This window comes from Megalops cyprinoides, chromosome 22 (genome assembly GCF_013368585.1).
Source record: "Megalops cyprinoides isolate fMegCyp1 chromosome 22, fMegCyp1.pri, whole genome shotgun sequence".
Lineage (NCBI taxonomy): Eukaryota > Metazoa > Chordata > Actinopteri > Elopiformes > Megalopidae > Megalops > Megalops cyprinoides.
The window spans coordinates 25,803,817-25,825,770 of NC_050604.1; the positions used below are offsets into that span (position 1 = coordinate 25,803,817).

General features: G+C 42.1%; 1 protein-coding gene across 1 annotated transcript; it reads right to left on the reverse strand.

The window, feature by feature from the left end:
- Positions 1-1,031: 1,031 nt before the first annotated feature.
- On the reverse strand, positions 1,032-5,417 carry LOC118769516 (signaling lymphocytic activation molecule-like). Its single transcript, XM_036516646.1, has 5 exons — positions 5,237-5,417; positions 4,686-4,955; positions 3,886-4,023; positions 2,305-2,366; positions 1,032-1,584 (listed from the first exon to the last, which is right to left on the reverse strand). Exons 1-5 carry the CDS (start codon positions 5,415-5,417, stop codon positions 1,477-1,479), a joined length of 759 nt encoding a protein of 252 aa, XP_036372539.1. The 3' UTR covers positions 1,032-1,476.
- Positions 5,418-21,954: the final 16,537 nt, after the last annotated feature.

The following is a 21,954-nucleotide window of genomic DNA, read 5'->3' on the forward strand; positions in this document are numbered from 1 at the left end:
ATGCACCTGTCTTTCAGCTCTAAGAATTAAAGGCATAGTACACAGATTTTATGCTCCACTGGAGTACAGACCAGGTATCATGTCTGTTTGATGTCATTATTTGGAGTGACCCTGAGTGGCCTCTGTCTGACCTCTATCCTGATTTTATTCAGAATTCAGTTTATGCAGAACCTCTGTGTGTCTGTTGTAATGTATGTGTTTGTGGAATTCCTATATGAAGGCTTTTATAAAATACATTTTACTGTGTTATATTACTGTGACAAGTCTGCATGTTCACTAAGAATAAGGTGTATAGCAGGGAGCTACAAAGAGGCTCAACCAGTAAAATCCTGTTTCAAGTGCATGGTTGACCGCTATAGCCTAGGGTTTATCCCAGCTGTGTCATCAGCTGGTGATGTCTGGGAGCCTGTAGCACTGGAACAAATCAGCCTGGATTTGTCAGGGATGTAGGGATATGGTATTTCGCAGAAGTGACTTACAGTTAGTGCATCAATCAGGTTTGGCTAACTACCTCATAAGCAAAAGATCGCAGTAGGAATGCAAATTAATTATTTACAGTACCATGTTCCTGTATATCCTGTATATCATTGCTCATCGGTGACCCCTCTGGTCAATGGGGGAGCTGCAGGTCTGCCTGTGTAAGGTTGAGCCTGAGTTGTCTTCCTCCTGCATATGCCTACACAAGCTTAGCACGGGGACCGCGGTGTGTAAAGATGCAGGCATGGCATCACATGTCTGGGAGGAGAGCGTGTGATTGGCTGTGCCCTCCTGCACTGATATTGAGGGCTGTGGCAACAGTAGGAGCTGCTCATGTAAGGACGTAATTGGGCGTTTCAAACAGGGAGAGAAACGGGGAAAAGCACGGGGTACGAACAGGGTGGGCAGTAAATGACTGAACTTTTCATTCCCGCTCACACAGTGCAGTGCATATCTGTGCGGTTTATTTTAAGAAAAGACAAAGCAAAACTGACCAAATTCAAAATACAACCAGTTTACTTCACATAGAACAACCTTCACTTGAAATTTTAATAATTTATGGAACAAACTTCATACATTTTTGGTTTTAGAGGTTTTAAATATTTGATTGAAGTGTTGTACGGTGAAATAGGTGAACACCTATGGTCCTATTCCCTACATGCTCTATTCAAACATTTCCCACAGGTCCAGTATCTATGAAGCCACACACTAAATCAGTCCCAAAGGTAATTAACCTGTCCCATAGGCTGTTTCCACAACAGATTTTGTCCCTTGTTAACACAATGTGAGAGTTATTTAAATCCTTCAGTTCCTCTTTCAGGAGAGAACGCTGGTGTCTTTGACCTGTAGAGTGAGGCTTGGGGCTGCAGGTGAGTTCTCCCACACACCTGTAACGCAGGATGAACAGAGACCTGTACCAGCGGACATAGCTCCCCTCTTTCTGTCCTTCAGTCTCTGGTCTATCGCTCTCTCTTTCTCTTTCTCTCTTTCTGTTCTCTCTCAGCCCCGCCCAGTCGCAGGTGTCTCCTCTCGGGGTCGGAGTTCGTCATACACAGTGGTTAGTTTTGAGTTTTGTGCACTGGTATCCAGTTCTGGTAGATTCCGTTGCTGTTGGTGCAGGAAGAGGGGGGGGGTTCAGGGTTAGGGTCAGGGAGAGGGGAGGAAAACAAGCGAGGGAGGGAGGGAGGGGGAGGGGAGGGCGGGAAAGAGAAAGACAAACAACTGCATTTTTCTGTTGTGAGGATTGTTCACAGATACTGTAAATTTCCCAGAGGCAGTAATGAGAGTCTCTTCCCCTTTGAGAAATGAGCTGCTTCCTGCAATTGAACACTGGGCCTTTATCTCGAGCAAAAATAGCCCTATTATACGCAACCTCTTTAAAGCATTCTTTTAACTGGCTGCAGGGGAGAGAAACGGCTGAACAGAACCGACTGTGTGCTGTACATACAGGGTACCCAGCAGATCTGTAATACAGGAGAAACTGCTTTACACACCAGGAAAACATTGCCAGCCTGTGATCCCGCCTCGGAACTCTCACAATATTTACAGTCATGTTTGTATCTTATTGTCCATTTCTGTAGTCGCACATTAGCAAAAAGAATGAGCCTGTGTAGTGTTTGAAATGAACATGTTTGCAACCTTCAACGTGTAACATCAGCGGCAGATCTGAAATTAATACCAGCTGGAGTGTTATTTTCCAGATTCCCAACACTGTGTCTTCATATAAAAGCCTAACTAACGCGATACAATACCGGGAGCTAATGTCAGTGGCGCTTACTGTCAGTGTGTCAGTAAGAGTGTCTGTCTGTCCATCAGTCGATTACTAACCTGTGTCTCTGTCTGGTTACTGTGATTTATCACTGCGTACTGAACGTCAGATGAGCCTGTATCTATGGAAACAGACAGAATGGAGTCAGTACCACTGTGTGTGACTGACATACAAAGTTACACACACACAGATTAACTGACAGAATTACTACTTTCATATAAAAATAAATGCATTAAACTGACACTGGCATTGTATATAGTGTTACGGTTGCGACTGTGATGTGATCTTTGATCTGCGTGGCTGTGTGTTTAGGGGGGCTGGACTCCCGTGTATTGTCTACAGGTTCTGTGTGATCCGATGCCACAGCTACGTAACCTGTTTTTCTGAGCTTGTGTGGTTACCCATCATCTGTGTTTAGTATCCATTGTTTTCGGCTGTGTAGGTGAGCTATGCCACCCTCACACTTATTTACTTCGACTCATGCAGTCACACAAGTAACAAACGTATGAATGTCTTCTTCCTGCAGTACATTCTGCCGTGTGTGTCCTCATGGGTATTGCCTGACTACCTGATGCTTTCACAAACACCTGGAGTACTTTATGATGGCTGCCACAGTGTTATAGCACTTTGTGTAAAACATTAAACTCGACACATGAAGACATGTGGAATATACAGCTGCTAATAACATCTTTATGAAATAGAAATACTACACTTACAAAGTTAATATGCCTTATGAAGGTCTTAAGATATGCCTGATATAAAGTATGACAATTTTTATTTTTTTTATTTTACTCACAAAATATGACTTCAGTGACTACTAACATATATGCTGAGATGTGTATAATAACATTTACTACCATTTAAATATGTTAAGTCAAAATTAAGGAAAGACTCAAGGCTGAGTAGCTTCATGTAGCCTCTCAAAGCAACACTGGACATCTTGCATGGCTCTCCAGGTGTTTGGCCTACCGAACTCCTGATGGCAATGATTAATTCAAATCCATTTCACTGCAGACACTTCTGCTTTGTCACTTGACTGTTGTACAAATGGCACACCAAAAGCTCCATTTTACCACCAACAGGTCTATTGTGTGTGTAACACTGGAGTTAATGAACAGTGTTAATGGTTTCAGTGTGTTGACAGAACAGGTGGGTGTTCACATGGCTTCTGACCAAAGACCTAAGTGTTCATTTTACAGGTATTGATTTTACTTTACCACCTGGCCTCATTTCCACCGTTTTATGAAAGAGTGTTCTGTGCATTATTTTGAAAGGTGTTATGATACCACCCTGTTCACTGCCTGTCTGATCTCTTAATAACACCGGATTACTCTAATCATACTGCTGAGATCACAACTCACACCTCTAATTACTCTTAATGAACATATAAGTCTCTTTGTGGTCTGTGTATGTGGTATTTTTATTTTCCCTGTGCTGAGATACACAGTGGCTTTGATTATGTGTGTGGGGTTGAAAGCGTGTACCTACCTGTGCATGTATGTTTATAACTGAACACTGGGTCTTGCTGACTTCACACTATTTTTATTTATCAAAGCAATATGCTAACGGATGGACTGGAATACAAATACACTGATATACTGATATTAGCCTTTCATACAGAAACATGGATAAATACCTGCCTTCTGTATGTTGGCGTCTTCCTCTCTTCACATGCAGTGTGAGTCCAGCCACAGCCAAGATGCCGGCCAATGAGCAGCCTGCAGCTATAGGGATGATGTAACTCCTGTGTCTGGCAGTGTCGTCCTCCTGTGTCTCACCTGCGGAAAGGAGACAGAAGGACAGTGCCAGTAAATCTCATCCTTTACTGCAGGAAAGTACCGCTCCTACAGTTACTAAATTCACTAGGTCTGACACAGGCTTGCCTACAGAGGCTGCTTTCAGCTGGCAGAGAAACAGAGGATCATCTTGCAGCTTCATTGAATATCTGGTTGGAGACTGAAATGAAAACATGATGACCCACATGTTTCATTGCTCTGTTTTTCTATAACACCCATAATGCATTATTTTGCATCACTCAACTAATTTCTGGAAGAGAACAGCATCCAAAGAAAATAGAAAATAAATTTCATCATGCAAATATTACCCTGTAGGAGACCTGACAACACAAACTTGGAGGCATAGAAGACCTGCCTTTGCACTTCAATAGCACAGATGTATACCCAAATATGAAGGAAGTGTAGGGAAGAACAAAGGCTGTTCTCAAAAGCTTGTTTTTAGTCACTGCTGTTTCAACCCAAACTTAGTCAAAAGGACTCATCACACAAACCCTGTGTCACTCCAGACATGGGGAGAGTGAAGCGAGAGAGAAGGGGTGTGTGTGTATGCTTTTAAAGTATGATGTAATGCAGTTCTCTTGTGTACTGTTGTGTATAAATGTGTAAAATATCAAAACTGAAGCAAGATATTAGGTAGACTGTACCTGAGCTAGTGCAGTTTTCTGGTATGTCCAGCAGGTGGCGCTGTGAGCTGACTGGGTTCTTCACCTCACAGTAGTATGTATGTTTGGGACCTCCAATCTCCAGAGGGAGAGACAGGTTGGTGTTGAGATCAGGGCTGCTGGTGTGGGACAGTGTCACCCCCTCTCTCTGCCAGGACAGGGTGACCTCTCTCCCGTTCTCCACAGAGCACAGCACTGAGCAGTTCAGTCTCCTCACTGCTGTTACTGTCACTGTGGGAGTGGACACTCGCTCTGAGAGAGAGAGAGAGAGAGAGAGAGAGAGCGGGAGAGAGAGAGAGAGAGAGAGAATCAGGACTGTCTGAATGCTGGACACGCTTTTAAGCTGTACATCTGCACACACACTGACACACATGCTCACAAACTCATAAACAGAACCTACAGTAGACGTCCAAATGGAATATTGAGTGTTTCTGTCCACAAAAATGAGGCACACACACACACACACACGCACACACGCACACACACACACACACACACACACACACACACACACACACAGATATATAACCTACCATAGACTTGCAGCTGGAATGTAACAAGTTTCTTCTGTCCATCTTTACTGTCCACTTTATATTCCCCAGAATCCTCTGCTCTCAGCTGTGTGATGGTGAAGAGTCCAGTTGTACTGTTCCACTGCAGTCTGTCTCTGAACTGATCTATAAGCTCTGTGTAACTGCTTCCTTTAACCACCATGGCTATATTACCAAAATCCTTATTCAACAGGTCCCTGTATGACAGGGAGCCAGTGCTGAACACCGGAGCAGGAAATGTGGCAGATTCTCCCACAATGCCTTTCACCTGCTGTGTATCTGCTGCAGTCTGGGCTGTAGATGGACAGAGTCCTGCAAAGGAGAAAGGAAAAGAGAAAGTACATTAACACTATAATTTAGAGTTAATGTTTTTTTGTTTTCATCATGGCCAGTCTCAAGAATGACATTAAAAAACAAAAATATTTAGAACTTCCCAGCAATGTAGCATACTGCATAGGCGTATGTTGCCTTGGTAATTTCCAAAAATTCTTTCAAATTGAAACAGATAAAAACAGGCAAAATATTCCCCTGGGGTTTCATTGAAACCCACATCAGAGACTAATGCTATAACACACTTCAGCTGGTGTTTAAGTTGCTACTGGACTCACAGAGTTAAGCTGAACACAGCCTCACAGCGCCCCCCAGAGGACTGGAGGGCAGACAGTCCTGCAGCCTGCACTTCCTGACACACCCTGCAGGACCCATTAGGAGCGCAAAGTGAGGAGCATCGGGATGAGCCTCCTCCTCTCCCTTACACAGAGCTGGCAGCCTGCACTGGGGGGGGGGGGGTTATGTAACTGTGAGTGTCTATATTCTGGATCTTAATACAAACATAAAATGAGGACTCAATACTCAGAGACAATTTTCCATGTTTCAAGTTTTGAACCAGTTTAACGATTTAGAGTATCTTTAAATGGATTTGAATAAAGGTTTTTTAAATAACTACCTTTGGAAAAATACAGAAGTTGGAATGATAAAATAGGTGAAAGACATGATGCTGTTACATTATTTAGCAAATCTGAGCAAAATCCATTAGGAAGAGCTTGTTATGATCATGTCAGAGAGAGATCTTCCCTCTCTGTACTCTCTGTATTTCCAGTCCTCCACCTCACGTTGTCAAATAAACTAGACGTTTATATATATTTATATAAGAGATTTCAAAAATTCAAGGTCATTATTGCAGCATGCTCATCTGTGTTGACAATTGCTGTTGCTGGCAATCCCAGGTATGCATGTATTTTGTGGTGACCTAAACAGTTTTGTGTTTGCATTAATAACAGTCAGGATCATCACGTTTTTTTCTTTCACTCAACAGTGAAGGACAATGTACCGACTGTAAAGACAATCTGAGGGTCAACTGCACACACAATGACCTAGCTGGAGGATTCCAGGATAACATGTATATGGGTGCTTCTGGTTTGCTTATAAATATCTTCCTTGGCATAGAATTTTCCAAAATGATCTAATCTGAGGTTTCTTATTCTTTCCTATTCTTTTGCAACTGCAACTAGGGGAAATCAGGGTCTAAAAAGGATTGATGAGCTTTTGGTAGAAGAACCATCATCATTTTTATGACTTATCCTCTTCCCTTTATTCAGCTTCACATGACCTCCACAGGGCCTGACGCATGGGGAAAGTACCGGATCATCAGCCGTGACTACTACCAATCAAGCCACACGAAAACTCTACGGGCTTTACATTTTCCTTCAGTCCCTTCATATTTCCATTTCTGTCGATTTTGGCAGCTAATAAACGCTAAAACTCAATTTTCATAATGGTGGAGAATGTTGAGTGTGACCCCAGGCCATGCAAATTTCAGTCCGGCAAACAGCCTCATCTTCCAGCTTGAAGGGGAATTCCTTAAAAAAATAAACGGCTGGCATTTCTGAACTTGGGAGGCCCCTTTTTTTGGAAAAATATGAGATGGAAAATCTATGAGGTCACATGACACTGAGAATGGAATGACCCAGATAAATGGCTCTCACCCACAGCTGTGTCACTGCAGCGCGGTTTCTGCATGTGGACAGAATAACCGCCTTGTGACAGACTGCTCCTGACCACATGAGAGAGGGAGAGAGAGAGACGCACAAGGATTTCCTGTTTACTGCAAAGAATTAAAGCCTAGCTGCCTGCAGCTTCAGCAGTGCCTAGAAGCAGCTCAGCACCTGAAAACTCTCTCCATATGAGCTCAGCATAGTACACAGGATCATCATTCTGCCTCTCTGTCCATGAAGCTTATATTAGCTCTATATGTTCACATAATGCTCACAGATTCTGTGTCCTTGCGGGAAACGTTTAGTATTCAGCTCGTTATCAAATACAACAGAAACAGGAACACTGTCATTATGACAAGCTGCATGTGAATTATGAGAGGAAGTGAAGGTCTGTAGAGATAAAGGGTACACGGAGAATGGCAGAGGGAGGGAAAGGACTGGCTTCCTGATCCAGGACTGTGTTTCTTTGTGTGCATGTGGGGGAATATTAATAAAATATGAACTGAAAGGAGCAGGTAAAGAGGCTAGAATATCAGGTGAGGTACGTTATTGTGTATCCAAATCAGAAACAAATATTAAGCAAACACAGGGATGAACTCATGGGCTAACCACTCCCTGTGGCAGTGCAGGTTCTGTATTTTACATTTTATCTGTCTAGCAGGCCATGACTCTTCCTGCTTCTCTCTGTCTTTGTTCTAGGGCTGCAAAAGCCCCTCACCAAAGCCAAAAACACAAGAATATCAGTGTCAGGATGTGGTGTGGGTGTCAAAGGCCCTCGATAAAGATGGTGCAGACAGAGAGGCTACAGTGGTTCAGTGAGCTCTGATACCATTGATCACGCTCTCTGGTCATTAGAGGGGCGGCAGACATTCCATCCGTAGGCAGAGGGTGTGACGGCTCCATTATTGCATAAACAAAGATGCTTGATTATCCTTATCCGATGGCAAAACAGGGCTTATTAAAACTCAGCCCTTCCCCTCCCGCTCCGTCTGTCTCTCTCCCTCAATCTAAATATTTATCTAACAGGATGAGGACCAGGATACAGCTCAGCATGTGTTACATGTCAGCCTGCAGGGTGGAGCTTCAGGCCTCATCACGTCACATCACATGCATCTGAGGGAGGATCATCGCGCTCAGACCAGCTGGCAAAACAAGTCCATTTAAGGTGATGGAGAGAGACCGTGATGTGGTCCGTACCCGACGATGACGTTCAGTCTCTGCATAGGCTGTGTGCGTGATAGGGCAGCAGTGTGGCATAGAGATAAGAGCGTCCGCTAAACGACAATAATGTAGCCTGAAAACGGACTGTTCACCATCACGGAATGCAAAAGTACAGCATCTCTCCTCCATCTCCCTACACCTATTTCATCACTGTTTCCCCCTTTCTTTATACCCTCTACTGCTCCATCTTTCCCTCCCTCTCTCTGCACCTACTCCCCCCTCCATCTCTACTTCTGCCAGGGGGAGTGTTTTACTCTGACTACATAAATTGAATAGTGTCTTTAAAAAAATTTAACCTAAAAATAGTGACAGGAAGCCCAACTGAAAGTCCTTAATCTGGATTTGAAAGCAGGTAATTATGAAGCGCAGGTGGGCTACTGTCTGCTGCTTACATCAGGGCGGGTTGCTGGTAGCAACTTGCTAGGAGACTGGAGGTACTTTAAATGTGATTTTTTTATTACTGAGAATGGCCATATGCCATTTTATTCACTCCTTCACTGTGAAATGTTAGTGTAGAGAAGAAATCTGAAAACAATGAATACTGAGGTATGAAATATATAATACATTTGAACCACATGCAAATGGTTATAGTACAATTTATGTAGTGCTTTAAATTAGGGCTGCCCCCTAATAGTCGACCAAACTGTTAGCTGACGAGAAGAGTCTTAGTCGACCAAGTTTTCATTGGTAGGTTAGTCGCAGGAAAAAAAAAAACTCAAACTCCATAAATTACCCCGCTCACTGCATGTTTAAAACCTTTTGTGTGTACGGTCACACTGGTGTGATTTGTCGTTTAGCGCATATGCTAAAACCATGGCGATTAGAACACTAGATTGGAAAAATTCTTGCTAATTTTAGCTTTGAGGAAACAGTGATTTAACAATTAAAAATATAGCAAATGCTAACTGAAAACTATGAGAAGCTTAATAACGCTAATAAAAAGATAACGAACCATGTAACATAACGCGCACGCTACATCTTCGCAGCCGACACTAAACAAACACTTAAAACTTTAACAAAAGGCTGTTTTTTTATTTATCATTTGTTTTATAAGTTATCATGTTGGTGTTACGAGTTCATAAGTTGTGTGATGTTATACTGTGTTGAAATAAATTAACAAAATGTTCAGTCTCCTTGCTGGTTGTTCCGACACATTCAGAATCACAACCGCTTTTGCCGTTAGCATTGTCATTAACAGGCGGCTCACTTCGTGTGTGCACTTGTAAAATTTATATTTTAAAGGCTCATTATTACGATTTTGTATTTCTCTGTAACGTAGCACAGTGTTAACAATGCTACTTATAACATTCTTTCTCAGCCCTGGAACTCAAACAATTTTCTGATGCCCCAAAAATATATATTTAAATAATTAAATTAATATCGTAAAACGTACGACGACTAGTCGACTAATTTTACATTTACATTTATTCATTAGCAGACGCTTTTATCCAAAGCGACTTATATATATGTTACAGTTCTTTACAATGTTATCCATTTATACAGCTGGATATTTACTAAGGCAACTGTGGGTCAAGTACCTTGCCCAAGGGTACTTGACTAGTCGACTTACTACTATTCGACTAGGAAAGTCTTTGGTTGGGGGCAGCCCTAGTGCTTTCCATTATGTTCCAATAAAACAGAACTGTCACCCCGACAGTCCATGTAAGGATAAATGTTCCAGTGCCATTTTCCATCAGTCTCCTTCGCCTCTCTGAGAGTGTGTTCCTTTCGCTGCCACCATTTTGTATCTCTCATTTGTATTTATGTTCTTTCTTCTATAACTACGATATTAAGAGCTTAAAATGAGACACCAAGCATGCATTTTTAAATAAAACTTTTTTCTGTGGCCTTGGATTTGCTTTGTTTTGGGAGGTTTTGTTGTAAATTAACATTTAATTTTATCATGGCTTTCTCTTCCATTTCTTGATGTTAATTCCCTTGACCATCATTGAGATTAATTGTTATAAATACATCAATCCACATCATGTTACAGAGGTAACACTGGGGACAAGGCAACTTTGTGCATGAAAGCAAAGATATATAAATATATTCATGAATTGTTAAATCAAACCAGCGAACCATATACAGATAGATACAGCCATAAGTATGAAAATTCATCTTGATGTAAAAGTTGCTGACTTTCTGTGAATGTCTCTGCCTCCTCAAGGTCAAATTCATATGGCAACTTATTTGCATGGTGCTGTGAAAACAATATTTCATGTTTTCTTCAAACAAAATGTGGGGGGTGGAATAAGATGGAACCATGGAAGGCTACACTGCAACCTCATGAATGTGAAATTATTAATATTTGAGAGGGGAACATCGGGTATAACTGTAATTCCCTCTGTTGCAGATGAGTGTGAGTGAAAGAATAAATTAACTATGACACCATTATTGGTTACTACATTGCATAGTAACCAAATAATAAACATCGTCAACATTATCTTAAATCAACATTCATCTTTAACGGTAAGCCCTCATTACCCGCGCATATACGCGCGCGCGCGCGCACACACACACACACACACACACACACACCTACAGCTCATCTCTGACAACTTTCAGGTACTTTTTCGCCCATCAAAATATTTTCTGATCACCACTTTTATATCCACAGTTTAATACTTCCTTAAACATTTAGTATATAAAGTGGAGATCAAGCCTGTACAATCTAAGGAATACTCAGGAGTAAAATATTAATGATAAAGGTTGTTTAAGTAAACTGAATTATTTGCTTTCCATTACATTTCCAAGAAGAAGAAAAAAACAATAACTATCAGAACAGTCTATGTAAGAGAAGCTTCCAGCGCCATGCGTATGAAACTCCTTTGTTCTGAGACTCATCGCTTTGTCTTTCAGTTCTTCCTCCTGTCTCCCCACTCCAGCTTTATAAAAAGCCAAACGACTGTCCTGTTTGAGATTCGTGTCCTATTTTACCAGTCCAACCTTTCCCCGGCTCTTTTTGAATACCTGCCTCAGGGCTTACTGTGTTTAGAAAGTCTCTTACCTGCCAAACAGCAAAGGAAGAATGTCCAGTATCTCTTCATGCCGCATGCTGTCATGTTATCGCATTCTCTCAGAAACGTGTTCATACATAAAAGGCAACATTTTCAAACCTATCACTGGGGTAAAAGCAGGGTAGTATATCCGCAGTTATTAGAGGATTGTGTTGACGCGACCTCAAACTCGTAACTAAGATGCGGCTGAAGGAAGCGACTCTTGCAACAGAATTAGGATTACTAAATTCGTATTTCAAAATCCTCCATTCCAGGCTGCTTATCCCCACAATTAAACCCTAACAATCAGCTAACTGATTGTATGGCAATACAACAGATGTACGACCCAAACAAAAAAGCACAGAGTACGGCATCTTCACTAACTTCGTCGACACCACCATAATGAGCGTTACTTCGTGTTACAGTAAAAATCTGTAAGGGATTTGACCAGCACAGGATGGTGTACGCCACGCCTATTAACAGGGGGAGGTATTTAAACACACCCAGAATCCCCAGGACACAGTAGGAAGGTTCATGGGGGGAAAGCAACGACACAGACAAGCTGAAGACACGGAATACTGATCCCCCGCTACAATATTAACGTTTCTAAAAGTAACCTGGCTGTTACTTGTAATTATCACATGTGTGTTGCAGCAGTCAATTCTCACCAGCATCGAGGATTGCAAACATCTTCTTTATTGATTGGTCAGTCAGGTGTAGTTTCCCCCAATTATTAGGCAAACTCCCTAGTTTCAAACTTCCCACTTCCATCACCCATATCTGGAGGAAATTTGGAATTAGCGCAACATTAACCATAATGAATAAATAAAAGAATATAGCGCTTATTTTGTTATTGCGATTGTTAACGGAAGTATGCCAGATCATTCTTTTTTATTGCTCCCAAATTCATAAAGACTAGAAATCATCCGTACTAATTCATATTAATAAATGAATCAAATTACAGCGCTATGATAACACTACTGCTTTCATCGCCTGCATTTATCGGGCATTTTCTCAACGTATGGCAGGAGCTAAGAGTAACACTTGGAAATAACTAATTAATTATACATGAAGCAGTATTTTATCTACTCTCAGTGCGTCAGCACGTGACTGGCAAGGATATGGAACCAAAGGTGAAAAACGGAAAAAACAGCATTATAATTCATATAATCATCTGGAGTATAACTGATGAAAGCGAGAGGCCTGGCCAGCAGAGCATTAAGGACATGCTGCGTGTGCTACCGTACACAGGAAGAGCAGTGATGCTTCTGTCACTTCCTGTGAGAAGCCACAGGCCCCAACATAGCAGACAGTCCTCCTCATCACAGCCGCCTGAGCAGAAACAGAGGTGTGTCTGAGGTCAGTGAAGAGGGAACCGCTCTCTCCGACACAGGAATTGGAAACAGCATCAGAGAGACAGAAGCTTCTCTCTCTGTTAATCCTGTACCGGCTAAGAGGGACGAAAGCACCACATCCTACCTGAGATTGCACCTGTCCTCCTTGTTGTACTGTGGTCTTAATCACAGGTGACCCAAGCGGTTCCACTTACCACTCTTAAGAATAACGTGTCAAAATCCAGCAATCTGCAAAGCAATCTTTAGCTTTTACAGGACACTGTCCGTCCTCAGCCCAGATTGCACAACAGACACAGCAGGTGAAAGGCATTGTGGGAGAGTCTGTAACATTTCCTGCTCCGGTGTTCAGCACTGCTGTCCTGTCATATGAAGATCTAGGACTGTAGCTATAGTACTTAAACGAGGCAGCTACAAAGACCTTATAGAGCAGTTCAGAGGCAGATTGCAGTGGAGAAGTCAGACTAGACTCTTGACCATCACACACAGGTCAGAGAGAGTTTCTTAATTTTAGCAGCTTTCAACCGCAACGCAACTTTCACAAGCCTCTGGGCCTCTGTCTCTCCCCTCTGGGCAAAGAGAAGTGGGAACACGCAACCAATGACACTGCAGAATGACAGCAGAAAGCAGAAGAACAAGACTTCACCTTTTTAATATTCTGAGAGAATATCTCAATGGGTACTTAAGATAACTCCTCAAACATACAGACGGTTCCTCTGATATACAGATATGCTAATGGGAAGCAGAATCAGACTGGTGTTTGTCAGGTCAGGACTCATCAATAGAGCAGATATACACAGAAAACAATGTACTTATTCCAACACTGAAGATCAGCCTAAAACGGTGCAGCCTAACATACGGAGACCATAAACAGAAAGGCATGTTGGGTGCCACGCTCACCGAGTTTTACTGATTGGATAAAGAGAATGTGACGTGGGTGAATTTGATCATTTTTACGTAAGGCATGTACATCATGCAAAGTTAGATGATTGCAATGGCAATGCTGGCCTTTTAGCCTCTAGTCCCTCTAGTGGTGAAACACTGTTACTACAGGGCCCTTCTCTCAGTGGGGGAGTCAGAGGGTCAGTGAGTTCTGCTTGCAGGGCTGCTTCCTCCATTCTCTGTATCTGATCTCTGAGCGTTTTAACGTCAGTCTCTCTCTGTCCTCTCCCTGTAGGATTTAAGATGCCAGAGAAAAGAGAGAGAGCATCATCATATCTACCTTTTTGTAGATGTCATGCCCATCATAGCAGCTGCATCTCAGTGAGCACTGTAATGTATTTGCCTTCTGTGATTTTAGCCGCTGTATATAGAAGCCACTACAGTGACTCTACAAAAAAACAGTTTAAAGTACTTGGGGAAAAGCCTCTTAATTATTGCCACTGACATATAGTTCAGAAATAGACCATGTTACAGGTGCAGCTCATAATTTCATACATAATTCATACACATTCCTGGAATGGTTTTGTCACTCCTCTGAATGAATGATGAATTTTTTCAGCTGCTGTTGAGCAGATTTACTAATGCTACTGAGGAAGGCAACTGTTATACAATCATATACTGTGAGCACAGTACATTCTGTGATGCTCCTGTTTCTCTGCTGTCTATGAGGAGAGAAAAAAAAGTATGTATAACCACAGAGGCTCTGCATTTCATCTGAAAATATGAAAATTTAGCCAAATGCATGACCTTTTGTGGTAAAAAAAACACATTAATTTGCCCAGTGAAGGGTTTTGATTCTTAAGGCTCTACCAGGCCTCTGCAACCTACTCCATGTGGCCCACTCTGCCTTGTCCTTGGCTCATGGATTGGCTCTGTGAGAACAGGGACAAGCTTCATGCCAATAAACAGAAATGAAGAAAATCCAGCTCCTCTACCAATCTGCTGAACAATCAATCACTCCTCTCTGCCTTCTCTTCAAGCGTGATTTCTACTAAGGTCTCATTTTATGAATCCAAAATTCAAAACTCAGTACCTAACCCTGTTTTCTACTTTCCTCCCTCCCCATCTCTCTTAATTCTCTACACTTTCAGATGCTGATATGTTGTTCAGCTCCTGACATCACACCAACCTGTGCCCTGGATGACATTCCTTCACCTGTCCTGCAGATCATTGGCCCCGGCCTTATACCATTCATCTCCACTCTGACGAATTTGTCACTCTCCAAAGGCTGTGTGCCTGCAGTCTTTACAAAGGTGCAAGTCACACCCTTGCTGAAGAAAAGCACTCTGGACCCATCTGCTGTGCAGAACTACTGACCAGTCTCTCTCTTTCACTTCCTCTCCTAAACACTTGAACATACAGTGGCTAATCAACTGTCCTCTTTTCTTCCAGAAGAATAATATTCTTGACCCCTTTCAGTCTGGCTTCAGTGCTGGTCATTCTACAGAGACTGACCTATTCTCCATTACTGACTCCACAGCCTGTCTACAGATGTAGTATGTGTAAGGCTCTGTACACAGCCCCCTCTCGTTCTCTCTGTACATACAATCTCTTGCTTCTGTCATCTCCTCCCATGCCTTTTCATATCGCTTGCATCATACTGACAAAGTTCAACATTTCCTGTCTTTTCTACCATTTGACACACAAGTCTCTGTGTGCATCTCAGCAGTGCATTTCAGCTTATTTCTCAGGATATTTCACAGTAGATGGTGGCCCACTGCCTAAAGCTTAAGCTGGCTAAGACTAAGATGCTTTACATCCCCTCTGGGTCCTCCCTGGTTCAAGAGTTCTCCCTCAGCCTATATTATAACTACAAATCTGTATATACTGTGACAGAAGCTATGTGCTGCAAGGTTGACTCTGAAACAATAAGTGAATACTGAACTTAGCATGGTGCGTCAGTTTAGGGAAGCAAACTAAGATAAAAGAAACCCCGCACACTATCATTATCTGGGAATAAGAAAATCTCACCAAAAGAAACAAGTAAACCTCATCAGACCTTTTCTGTATTTACACAGTTAAGGGCTGAAACCCAGACCAGTGACACTGCTGGCCACCAGACACCACGGGAGGTTGCATGAAACCGTATGCACACACTCGCTCTTTACATTACCTGGATTTAGCAGACGATCTTACCCAGTGTGACTTCCAGCACAAAGATGATGGATGAGATTCGCTCGGTGAGGGAACCCCCTATCGGCGAAAGGCATTAGACACAGCAGAAGGCACTCTGTTCTACACAATGGAGAGGATGTGCAAGATGACGCTGACCTGCTGTGTCCATCACAATACAGCCATGAGAGATGTCATTTGTTCGCTATCAGATGAACCGCAAAGAGAGTACCCTATGCCCGAATCAATCTAGAGAACTGGGCTATTCAGACTGGCACTGAAATAACTAAGTGTCTTCGAATAAAGATATGCACCTTTTTACCCCCGGGTTACATCTGTAAAGTCTACTCTCACATACTTTCTATGTGTCAGATTCAAATTTGGCAAAGAAAGGACAAACTTTTTAATCTAAAATTGATTCAGATGTTGGGAGTCCTTGAAGTCATGCTTATTTTCGACCAGTGATTTACTGATGTCCTGGACACCATACTGCTCATACTGCTCTATCACCTCTGTTGGAATTGTTTATGACTCCGAATCAAAGAAAATGTTTTACTTTTCCTTTCGACAGCATTGCTATACACGCAACTCAGAAGTTAGAATGTCCTAATATGGAATTTTAGGGGTGTTTACATTTGCTAGTCAGAGACAACACACATCTGATTTAAGAACAGGTGGAATTCATCATTATACGACAGTAAGAACAAAATTGGGTGTTTATGCACGTTTCAAGAATCCAACGTGAATTTTTCATATGCACTCTTACCAAAAACAAAATACGATCATGTCTACGAACATTTTGATGAATAAGGACCATTGAGTGCCCCATGGTGTTGTAGCCCATATGGTGACATTCAAATAATTCGTGCAGGTTATACTTTTATTATTTTATTTCATAAAAGAGTCCTTAAAAACATTGCACATTAAAATGATTTTGTTTGTGTTAGAATCTGTCTTTTAATCCATTTAAAGTAGTCAACCCAAGGCATCTGATAAAAAAGAACTTGTGAAAAACAAATACTTGGCAGCTGGAATACTTTCAGGTGGCAGTGTTCTATCTCAGGATTCATCTTTTATAAAAACATTTTGATCACAATGTTCTTATTGCTTGTAACAAAATCATTCTTAAGTTCAATACTGTAATCGATATCTTTCTGATTTAAAAGGGCACATGAAAAGAAAAAGAAAGGAAAAAAACAAAAAAACTAGGGCCCTAACCCTTGACAGTGGGAATCACCCAGCCTCGCTGACTCCTCTGCTCTGCCTGGGTCTCCCCACAGCCAGGGCCACATTGTGGTCATTCTTCTCAATCTCTCTCTTCCTCTCTTTCTTCTCACCATAATGTCATTGCTAGCAATAGAAATATGCCATTAAATAGTAATAAAATCATCTTTCATTTACATATCCTTTACATACATATCAACATGTCATTTAGCAGATGCTCTTCTCCACGGCGGCTTACAAAAGTGCATACAAGAAGGTTAGGCTAGCAGCAGAGGTGATACCAAATCATAAGTGTCAGTGGTATGTGCCAGTAGCAGGAGGAATTACATAACATGTCATATTCTGTCATAGTAGTGCAAAAGAAGGTCTGAAGATAAGGAAAATGTGTTTAAGGTCAGTGTTATTCAAAGTAAATGCAGTCCCTGCTACCATTGCAGACATGTGGTTGATCTTTAAGGCAGGTCTCTTTCTATGTCCATCCCTGGTTGTTTCTGGTCTCTGAGGTTCTGAGAAGAAATGGAAATTAGAGTAAATGAGACAATAAATGTCCAAATTCATTTCCTTCTGACTTGATCTGGATTCATAGTTCCCTCTGTTCACTTCTGTGTTTTAATAATGGACAACAGAAAAAGAAAGAATTTGATCCAGATGAAAAGGTAACATTATTTGAAAATTGCCTGGTTTCTGTAGCACTTCCATTGTCTATACATTTACATTAAATTTAGTCATTTGGCAGATGTTCTTCTCCAGAGTGACATTAGAGCCATCCTTGTCATGTAGTGCTACTGCCACAATGGGAAGGAAATAGGAATAGGAAGTACAACTTTAACCTTACCATGCAGCCTAAAACTTATTTCATACATCCTTAAATGTCACAGGTTTGCATCATCACAATGTATTAACAACTGATCTTATGCCACTGCAAAAGTTTTAAGTGCCACCAGGCTTTTATCTTTTGTGCTCTTCACAATCAGTTTTGCAGCTAATTGCATACATTAGCATTAGGAGGAAGAGGTACAAAAAAGCCCAGGTGTGTTCTGAATAGATGGGGTTATGCCTGCAATGGAAAGTTGCCAGTGACCTTGCAATTCTGACAGTAGTGGGGAACACATTCCACCACTTGGGAGGCAAGGGAGACATAATGAGCAACCCTTCAAAGAGGGGACAATAAAGTGACCAGAGGTAGTGGAGAGACGTGCTCTGGCAGGAGAGTAGGACATATTTGTCTGTAAACTGTGAAAATTATATGATCACAAGCAGGCAATCAAAGCAGGCACATAAAGATCCACACACTGTCTGTAATTTTTACTTCAAAGAATAAGTGACTGTATGTGTATATGACTGTATAGTGTCTGTTTGTGTGGGTGAGTGTGTGTGTGTATTTATGATTGTGGATTATAGTAAATATGGTCCTTTGTTTATAGTGATTGACTGTTTATCGGTGTATTTTTGTCAAGACTTACATGCATAGATTTTTTGTCAATGTATATTTTGTCCATTGTCCATGTAATATCTTTAAAAAAAACACAGCCACAATGGCAGTCCACAGGAGCACTACAATTATGAGGATAGTGTAATTCTTGTCTCTTGTAGTGTTGTCTTCCTGTGTCTGGCCTGCAGAAGAGAGAGGAAAGTACAGATCCCTTAAAACACATTCTTTAACTACACCTGCAGTTAGCATTACTCAAATTAAGTGGGTCTGAAAGTGGGTAGACAACAGAGGTTCTTGTCAGTTACTTAGTTTAGTAATCCAGTTGTGCTGTTTCAATCCAAACTTGGTCACAAAGACACTTTACTTACAGTGTCTCGTATCAGATGTGTAGAGTTTGATGATTTCCATTTACCTGAACAGAGCTCCTCAGTGTTGAGTTGCAGATTCTGGTTACTAACTGGGTTCTTCACCTCACAGTAGAAGGTATGGTCATATTCTCCTATCACCAGAGGGAGAGACAGGTTGGTGTTGGAATCAGGGCTGCTGGTGTGGTTCAGTGTCACCCCCTCTCTCTGCCAGGACAGGGTGACCTCCCTCCCGTTCTCCACAGAGCACAGCACTGAGCAGTTCAGTCTCCTCACTGCTGTTACTGTCACTGTGGGAGTGGGCACTCGCTCTGAGAGAGAGAGAGAAACAGGACTGTCTGAATGCTGGACACGTTTTTAAGATGAACATCTGCACAAATACTGACACACAGGCTCACAAACTCATGAGAGAGAGAGAGAGAGAGAGAGAGAGAGAGAGAGGGGACGCTTTTAAGCTGTACATCTGCTCACAGACTCACAAACTCATAAATAGAACCTACTGTAGACATCCAGATGGAACATTGAGGGTTTCTGTCCACCTTTATTCTTCACTTTATATTCCCCAGAATCCTCTGCTCTCAGTTGTGTGATGGTGAAGAGTCCAGCTGTACTGTTCCACTGCAGTCTGCCTCTGAACTGCTCTATAAGCTCTGTGTCACTGCTTCCTTTAACCACCATGGCTACATTTCCAAGATCCTTACGTAACAGGGACCCAGTGCTGAACACCGGAGCAGGAAATGTGAAAGATTCTCCCACAATTCCTTTCACCTGCTGTGTCTCTGCTGCAGTCTGGGCTGGAGATGGACAGAGTCCTGAAAAAGAGGGAGGAGAAGCCACCATGGGGTTAAAATCATGCAAAAGAGGGATGAGCAGGTGCATTATTGCTTTAGATAACAGAGTGCAAATTGCAAATGGTATGACCAGCCAAAATATTTCACACGGAAGGCACATGTTTTGAGTTTCCTCTTAACATCATAATCCTCGCAGGCCTCCCAGCCTCTGCAGCTCATCCAGAACGCAGCTGCCCAACTAATCTTCAACCTCCCCAAATTCTCCCATGTTACTCCCCTGCTTAAATCCCTCCAATGGCTTCCTGTCGCTGCCAGGGTCAGATTCAAGACCCTGACCTTCGCCTTCTCTGCAATCAACAGGACAGCCCCTACCTACCTCCAACCCGACACACCAGCCCGACCCCTGCACTCAGCAGCAACTGGACGCCTCGCTCCTTGCACGGTCAAGGCAGGAGGTACTCGTTCTGCTAGGCATCGGCGTTTCACCTACATTGTTCCCCAGTGGTGAAACGAACTCCCTGTCCCTACGGACCCCACCCCATTCCTTCAGACGAGGTCTGAAGACGCACCTCTTCAGACTCTACCTGGACTGACCCATCACACAATCGATTTCGCCCATTCATCTTTAACGGTAAGCCATCATTACCCGCGCATATACGCACGCGCGCGCACACACACACACACACACCTACAGCTCATCTCTGACAACTTTCAGATACTTTTTCGCCCATCAAAATATTTTCTGATCACCACTTTTATATCCACAGTTTAATACTTCCTTAAACATTTAGTATATAAAGTGGAGATCAAACCTGTACAATCTAAGGAATACTCAGGAGTAAAATATTAATGATAAAGGTTGTTTAAGTAACCTGAATTATTTGCTTTCCATTACATTTCCAAGAAGGAAAAAAAAAACAATAACTATCACAACAGTCTATGTAAGAGAAGCTTCCAGCGCCATGCGTATGAAACTCCTTTGTTCTGAGACTCATCGCTTTGTCTTTCAGTTCTTCCTCCTGCCTCCCCACTCCAGCTTTATAAAAAGCCAAACGACTGTCCTGTTTGAGATTCGTGTCCTATTTTATCAGTCCAACCTTTCCCCGGCTCTTTTTGAATACCTGCCTCAGGGCTTACTGTGTTTAGAAAGTCTCTTACCTGCCAAACAGCAAAGGAAGAATGTCCAGTATCTCTTCATGCCGCATGCTGTCATGTTATCGCATTCTCTCAGAAACGTGTTCATACATAAAAGGCAACATTTTCAAACCTATCACTGGGGTAAAAGCAGGGCAGTGTATCTGCAGCTATTAGAAGATTGTGTTGATGTGTTTAACGCGACCTCAAACTCGTAACTAAGCTACTCTTGCAACAGAATTAGGAATACTAAATTCGTATTTCAAAATCCATCATTCCAGGCTGCTTATCCCCACAATTAAACCCTAACAATCAACTAACTGATTGTATGGCAATACAACAGATATACGACTCAAACAAAAAAGCACAGAGTACGGCATCTTCAGTAACTTTTTACACCATAAAAACACCACCATAACTCCACAGGAGCGGTACGATGTGGTAGGGTAATATTCTGTACGGGGTGGGTGATGTACGCCACGCCTATTAACAGGGGGAGGTATTTGAACACACCCAGAATCCCCAGGACACAGTAGGAAGGTTCATAAGGGAAAAGCAACGACACAGACAAGCTGAAGACACGGAATACTGATCCCCCGCTACAATATTAATGTTTCTAAAAGTAACCTGGTTGTTACTTGTAGTTATCATATGTGTGTTGCAGCAGTCAATTCTCACCAGCATCGAGGATTGCAAAAATCTTCTTTATTGATCGGTCACGGTCTGTGTAGTTTCCCCCAATTAATAGGCAAACTCCCTAATTTCAAACTTCCCACCTCCATCACCCATATCTGGAGGAAATTTGGAATTAGCGCAACATTAACCATAATGAATAAATAAAAGAATATAGCGCTGCATCTTATTTTGTTATTGCGATTGTTAACGAAGTATGCCAGATCATTCTTTTTTATTGCTCCCAAGTTCATAAAGACTAGAAATCATCCGTACTAATTCATATTAATAAATGAATCAAATTACAGCGCTATGATAACACTACTGCTTTCATCGCCTGCATTTATCGGCCATTTTCTCAACGTATGGCAGGAGCTAAGAGTAACACTTGGAAATAACTAATTAATTATTTATGAAGCATTTTATTTTATCTACTCTCGGTGCGTCAGCACGTGACTGGCAAGG

Coding starts and splice junctions, on each gene's coding strand:
- LOC118769516 (XM_036516646.1), bottom strand. CDS start 5,417: ATGGTGGTTAAAGGAAGCAGTTACACAGAGCTTATAGATCAGTTCAGA. Junction 4,956..5,236: donor ATTCCAGCTGCAAGTCTATG/GTAGGTTATATA, acceptor TCTCTCTCTCAG/AGCGAGTGTCCACTCCCACA. Junction 1,585..2,304: donor GTAACCAGACAGAGACACAG/GTTAGTAATCGA, acceptor CTGCACCAACAG/CAACGGAATCTACCAGAACT.